Source organism: Cupressus sempervirens, chromosome 7 (assembly GCF_028749045.1).
Source record: "Cupressus sempervirens isolate cs-2001-9-10 chromosome 7, ASM2874904v1, whole genome shotgun sequence".
Lineage (NCBI taxonomy): Eukaryota > Viridiplantae > Streptophyta > Pinopsida > Cupressales > Cupressaceae > Cupressus > Cupressus sempervirens.
The window spans coordinates 472663432-472670050 of record NC_143124.1 but is presented as its reverse complement, the minus strand read 5'-3'; the positions used below and the strand labels follow the sequence as shown (position 1 = coordinate 472670050).

At 32.9% G+C, this 6619-nt stretch overlaps 1 protein-coding gene across 1 annotated transcript; it reads right to left on the bottom strand.

Moving 5' to 3' along the window:
• Window positions 1–737: 737 nt before the first annotated feature.
• On the bottom strand, window positions 738–2389 carry LOC149547601 (scopoletin glucosyltransferase-like). Its single transcript, XM_089791717.1, has one exon. The coding sequence runs from the start codon at window positions 2259–2261 to the stop codon at window positions 849–851; it is 1413 nt and encodes a 470-aa protein (XP_089647843.1). The 5' UTR covers window positions 2262–2389; the 3' UTR covers window positions 738–848.
• Window positions 2390–6619: the final 4230 nt, after the last annotated feature.

Below are 6619 nucleotides of genomic sequence, written 5' to 3'. Positions count from 1 at the left end.
TGTATAGCAATAGCCTGTTTTCTTCCCTTTATAAAAATTACAGCAGAGGAATTTTTAGTTATTTATTTGGGCAAATCTGCTCATTGTCCATAATAACAATGACGCCTCTTGCAATATATGACATTCAAGTAGAGAAGTAATATATGGCGTGAGATGCCAAAACTTTTTACACAATTTGGACCCTTCCAACAAGATATAACTTTTGGATTTTCCATTTTTTATGCTTCTCTTCAATCTTAGAAAAGAACGACAACCACATATCCTTAATAGAAGGTTGGACTAAGAAAGGAATGCCCAAATATCTAACAGTGTGAAGTTGCAAGAAAAGTGGATTTAAGAACAAACTATGTATGCGATCCAAGCTTTTATTATTTAAAACTATTTTATTTTGTGCTCCTCTTTTACATTTGCTTTCACATCATATTCAATGCTTAACAAGAAAAATATAAAGAAAACCATCTTATATAGACTTGCACTTTTTTTTATTCTCATTTGTAATTTATATACTTTCTTCCAATTTAAAAAAAACCTAAGACTTCAAAAATATGTGAGGAGAGTTTGGAAAATAACCCCTTTTGCTAAGATATGAGTTTCAGTTTGCTGTTCGGACGTTGCCAACCACAAACTTTACCACCTATTGGCGACACGTTGCACGCAACAGACAAAGTGCAACTTTTAGTATATTTTTGGTTAAAATATATTTGAACTTAGCGCACCCTACTACGTACTTCACCAAAAGAAAAACAGAGACTTCTATATTAAGTATCTCCATATTAAAAATAAATAAATAAACATCATTGCGATCTGTTACGATTATATCCACAAATTTACATCCGCGCAAAATATATTTACTTAGCTTCATCGCTGCCGAGGCTGAGGATGTAAGATACAAGACCTTCAACGCTCGACCTGCCTGAGGAGTCTCCATTAATGGATTCCTTGAGCTGTAGTGCCCGTTTACGCATTTCTTTTCCAACTTCCTCTGTCATGGCCGCCTTCACTGTTTTTTCCACAACTTCACTACTCGGAACTGCGTCATATCCCTCGCAGATCTGCAATCCAATCCCCAACTTCTCGATTACCAATCTGGCGTTAAAAAACTGATCGAACGCCATGGGCCACGCCACCATTGCTACTCCAGCGCTTATGCTCTCTAACGTCGAATTCCATCCGCAGTGACTCATAAAACTCGCAATTGAAGGATGGAACAGAATTTGGAGCTGCGGCACCCAGCCGTGGATCACCATTCCTCTGTCTCTCGTTCCTTCCATGAAACCCTCTGGAAGATAATCGCAGGAATTAAGTTGTCCTCCGATTGGATCCTTAATCGTCCAAATGAATGCCTGATTACTGGCCACAATTCCCCTGGCTAGAGCCTTCGTCTGCTCTTCCGAAAGAAAAGCCTGAGATCCAAACGAGATGTAAAGAACGGAGTTTTGCTTTTGTGCGTCGAGCCAACGGATGCACTCCGACTCATTGTCGATGATCCCCTGTTGGGGTTTGAGGAATGGAGAAGCTATGCACCAGGCGGGTTCACCCGTGGATTCCTCTAAATATTTCACATACTCTGCTTCGAGCCCGTCAAAACTGTTGACGAGCGTCGCAGCGCAGTTTTGTTTCCCCGAGGCATAGGCCTGCTGAAGCCCGGGAAGGATATGAGGCAGCTCCGGAGAGTCGTACTCGCTTCTGAGCATATGAGGCAGCTCCGAACGCCTCAGATCTACATTCACACAGCGATCCCTAATCTCTATGATCCGACGGTCGCTTATTATTTCTGACACCGGATTCGTAAAGAGAAATTGCAGAAGAGAAGCCGACGTTGCCCCTGTTGTGTGGAACACCACGCGCGGAATCCCAAATTTGGAGGCGGATTGAGCAGTCCAGGGTAAGAAAACATCGGTTATGATGCAGGCGGGCTTCTCTGATGTTTCTGCCATGATCTGTTCCAACCAGTCTTCAAATGGGCGGGAAAGCTTGTGTGAAGAGATGAAGAGCAACTCGGCCTGGGTGTAGGAAAGAATGTCGGTGCTTTCGCAGCCGGGAGGGATGCCTGGAATGGTGGGGAGAGAAAGAGGGACAATATGAATGTTTGATCCGACAGCCTGCGATTGCAATTTTGGGGCAGAGGCAGTGGTGGTGAGGAAACTGACGGTGAGACCTTGGGAAGAGAGCATCTTAGCCAGGCTGAGGAAGGGAATGAAATGGCCCTGCGCCATGTAAGGAAACATCACAAAGTGTCTCAATTCTTCACTCTCTGCCATTGCAAAATGCTCTGATTCTGATCACAGCCCACAGGAGACGTCTTCTCTCAAATCCCCAAACCAGAATTTCTGAGGTTATAATTTATTTGTTTTTGGTGGTTTCTGCGGGCCTGCCATGCCGCCTTTGGGAGTCCAGATTCTCCAGACTGATGTGAAGCCTTTTTGGTGTTTTATGTTTGTCCAGTCACGTTTGCTTGCTTAAGCAGGGATCGTACCTTGATTAATGTTAACATCAGGACGACATTCTTTTGGGTGTTTTGTCCGGCAGCAATGCTGGATTTCACATCGTGCTCTCCTAAGTAAACTGAGATGCAAATTGCCCAAATTGGAAGCGAACGCAAAAGATAATTTTTTCCCATTGATTTTTTTAATATACATTCTCGGGCAATAAAAACTTACAACCGCCATTATACAGGGTCAGTTCCAGTGTAGAATGTATTTTCAATTTTGAACGTTAAAATGTTGTTGGCGGTTTAAAGCAGAATCTTTCATCTTTTGGTAAGGAGCAATTGAACACAATTATTTTTATCAATTTAAAAATATTATTAATATTTGTTAAATATAATTTTAGAAGAAAATAATTTTATTTCATTTTTTTCGTTGCAATAATATAGTATTAATAAAATTATCAAGTTTCTTAAATTTTAAATCTTAATTTTTTAAACTTTAAAATATTTCGAACTTTTTCTAGAGTCTCGTCACTTTCCCCACTTCTATACCTAGACCTTAGGCTAATAAACATATGAAAATTTTAAAATTCTCATCCATTATAGATGAAAAGTCATTTTATTAATTTTTATTTTGAAACATAACATTTGAAATTACAATATCAATTTTGGGACCTAGTGAGAATAAAGAATGTTGCCCTTTTATGAACATTTGAAATCAATCAAATTATCAAAATATGTTGGTAAGTTTGAAGAAACCTCTAGTCAAAGTATTTTGGTTGGTTTGAAGAAACCTCTACCCAACTCTTAAGATGACATATGGCGTGGCTACACACTTGATTCTCTTTTCCATTTTAAAAAAAGGGCAAATTTGATATATTATTAAAGAATAAGCTCTTTATTTTCCTATTTTTTAATGGAAGATATTTTCCAAATTCCTTTTTATTAATTATATTAGAGTACTAGATTCAAACAACTTCAACTAAGAGTTGAGTATCTTTTTAAATTATTGTATTAATATTTATTTTTCTTTCTACAATATAAGTTTAATTTATTTTAATTGTAAGTTCATAAAATCCTTTAAGAGAAACCAAACTTATTGTTTATTATTTAAACTTCTAATAATAAAATAATTTTCATAATATGTAAAATTACAAGACCCAAAGTTTCCTAACTTCAATTATAGTATTTCTTTTAAAATTATTGCATTAATATTTTTTATGATATTTTTTAAATTTAATTTAAACATTAAAAAATCACATTATTTAAAAAACATTTCAGTCTTAAATTGATCTATTATAATAGCTCAAAACTTTCACTTATTACTCTACACGTTAATGATGATTAATTAAAAATATTAAAGTCAAAATGAGTATTTATTAAAAAAAATAAAGACAAACATAAAAGAAGCATAAATCTTGCACTTTATTCCCATTCTGTAACTTATAGAGGATTAAATAGATACAGAGATATTTTTTCCAATCATCGTATTACCATTTTTATTTGCATGAACATAATATTAGAAAAAAATATTGTTTTTCTTATTTACTTTTTAAAATGAAGTTATTCTTTAATATTTTCTATTTATAAAATTATGTTTAGTGTATGTGGATGAAAATTATATAGATTGTTTATTATTATTGTATTTTTCAAAGATATTAAAATATTGAACTTAAATGTTGTTTATTTAACTTTTTTTAATATATTATCAATCATGAAGTCTTATAGTTCATTTTATTTATTTAGCCGATAGGCTATGTAAAATTACTTTTTTTTGCTAGAAACTGTTAATTATTTTTGGACCGTTTTTATCTCACTCTAACTCTTATTTTTTATCCTTTTTTAATATATTATCAATCATGAAGTCTTATAGTTCATTTTATTTATTTAGCCGATAGGCTATGTAAAATTACTTTTTTTTGCTAGAAACTGTTAATTATTTTTGGACCGTTTTTATCTCACTCTAACTCTTATTTTTTATCTTATTTATTTAATTTAGTTATCTATTATCTACATTGTTAACTCTTACTTTTTTCTTATTTATTTATTTATCTTCATTTTTAATTCTTGTATTTAATTTATCTATACTTTTAACTCTTATTCTTTTTCTATTTATTTAGAAAATTAATTGGTTGTTATCTCCACTTTTAACTCATATTTTTCTTTCTTTTTATTTAATTTTAATTTTTAAAATTGATTGAAGTTTTAGTTTTTAAATTATTTTAATTGTTGTATTTTTTTTACTTTAAATATTAATTTTTAGTTTAGTTAATAGGATATTTGTGGGAGGAATTACTATTTTTTATTGTATTATTTTTTATATTTCTCATATTAATCTTTGGAGTATAATGGAAAAAAGGAAAAAGAAAACAATAATTTACGCAACAATATTTTTGTGTAATTCATAGAAAAGGAAAAAAGAAAACAATAATTGTTTTTGGTGTAATTAGAAAAATAAATTAAAAATAGAAAAGTAAATTAAGAGGCATACTATTTTTCCACTCGCTTATTGCTTCTGATTATCTGGTTGTATAACCGTTCCAATTTGTCTACCTTTAAAAAATATCTCCTTTTTGCCTAATTGAATCTTGTTTTTGATTTATGAGATTGTAAATCTCTCATTTCCAGGTTCCATCTATTTTCTTTTTCTGAGTATAGAACCATAGACAATTCAATCTGATTGTAAACCTTGTCAGAGATTCAGAGCTGGAGCTTGGAGTCTATGTTGACAATTTTGGTGTTCAATTGGATAAGAATGTTCTATCAAACAAATAGTTGTACAAAAATGATAATATCAAATAGTTGCATACTATGATGGAGGTTAGCACAACGGTGAAAGATGACATGGAAAATAAGGACAATAGGGTAACAAAAGATGATGTCAACCCCCTTGTTGAGAGCTCGAGCAATAAAATGAGATCAAACAAGAAAAAGAGAGGCAGAGATGACTCTCTTCATGGCATACAATTGATGAGTGAAGCGACAGAGACAATGGAAATGTTGGAGCTCAAGGCTATAGAGTTGATCAAAAATACGGTGCGTTGATTGGTTCCCCTGGCTTTTCTATGTTTCCTTTAGTTTTTCATTTGCTAGGCTTGCCTGCTCTTTTAGAGGCTATGTTTTATTTTGTCAAGTTCTTGTGGCCTCCTATGACCTTTTGTTTCTTGTTGAATTACTTCATGCTTCGAACTTAATGTTGGTTTTTTTTTTTTACTATTGGGTTTCAGACACCTGTTAAAACTAGTTTTACTTAATAAAAAACAAATGGTTGTACAGTATGTTTTTTCTTTCCCACTTGAAAGACTTTTGTTGTGTTTAAAACCAGTAAATAGTAAAGAATTGTCTCTGTATTTGTATTTGTCTATATGGAAATTTAGTAATGCTTCCTTTTCCATAGTAGAACAACGTATTGGAAGCCTTGCATTATCATAGTTGGGAAATGAATGTGTGGGAAGTCAGTATATTTGTTAAATGAATCCCTTGAGAAATCATCATTGTCAAGTTTATATAAACTGTACTATTGCAGATTGGTAGTCTTCAAATCTATTTCGGATTGGCAGTGCCTATGTCTTTATTTTTCAGACAAACTCATGGGCATGAAGAGAAACATAATATGTTTTTTTTTGTTAACATCAAAATACATTTACTTGAAATTGTAAATATGTCTTTACAGATCAATTATGTCCATCTCTACCATTATTATATCCCATGTGGCCATGTCGACAAAATGAGATGGCATATATGATACATCTCGTCAAATGGTAACCATTCTTTTTCAGAGTTTCTTGGAGAATGAATTTGATCAAGAAAATAAATTAATTTTGTAGGGTTTAAAAAATTCAATGCATTGGCTTTTTTATCTTTTAGTTTTGATTAAGATTCCATCTATCTTCCTAATTATGGCCCTACTTTTTTCTTTTAGTTTTCAACACTTGATTTCATCTGTCTTCCTAATTACTTTTCTATGTATAGTACTATGGGACATTGGGTGAATCTTTCAAACCTTCTCATTTCTTGGATCTATGATCTTCTCTAGTTTATTGGGTTGGTTCATTAGGATTGCCCTTTTTTACCCCAGCATATTACTGAAGGAATTTTGTTAAAGTCTAGGTTAATGGTTATTGGTATAGTGCAAAAAATAGGGTCTACAACTAACCTTACTACCATCTATGTGTACAGTGTGTATGTGTG

Excerpts from the sequence above, each read along its gene's own strand:
- LOC149547601 (XM_089791717.1), bottom strand. The coding sequence starts at position 2,261 with ATGGCAGAGAGTGAAGAATTGAGACACTTTGTGATGTTTCCTTACATG.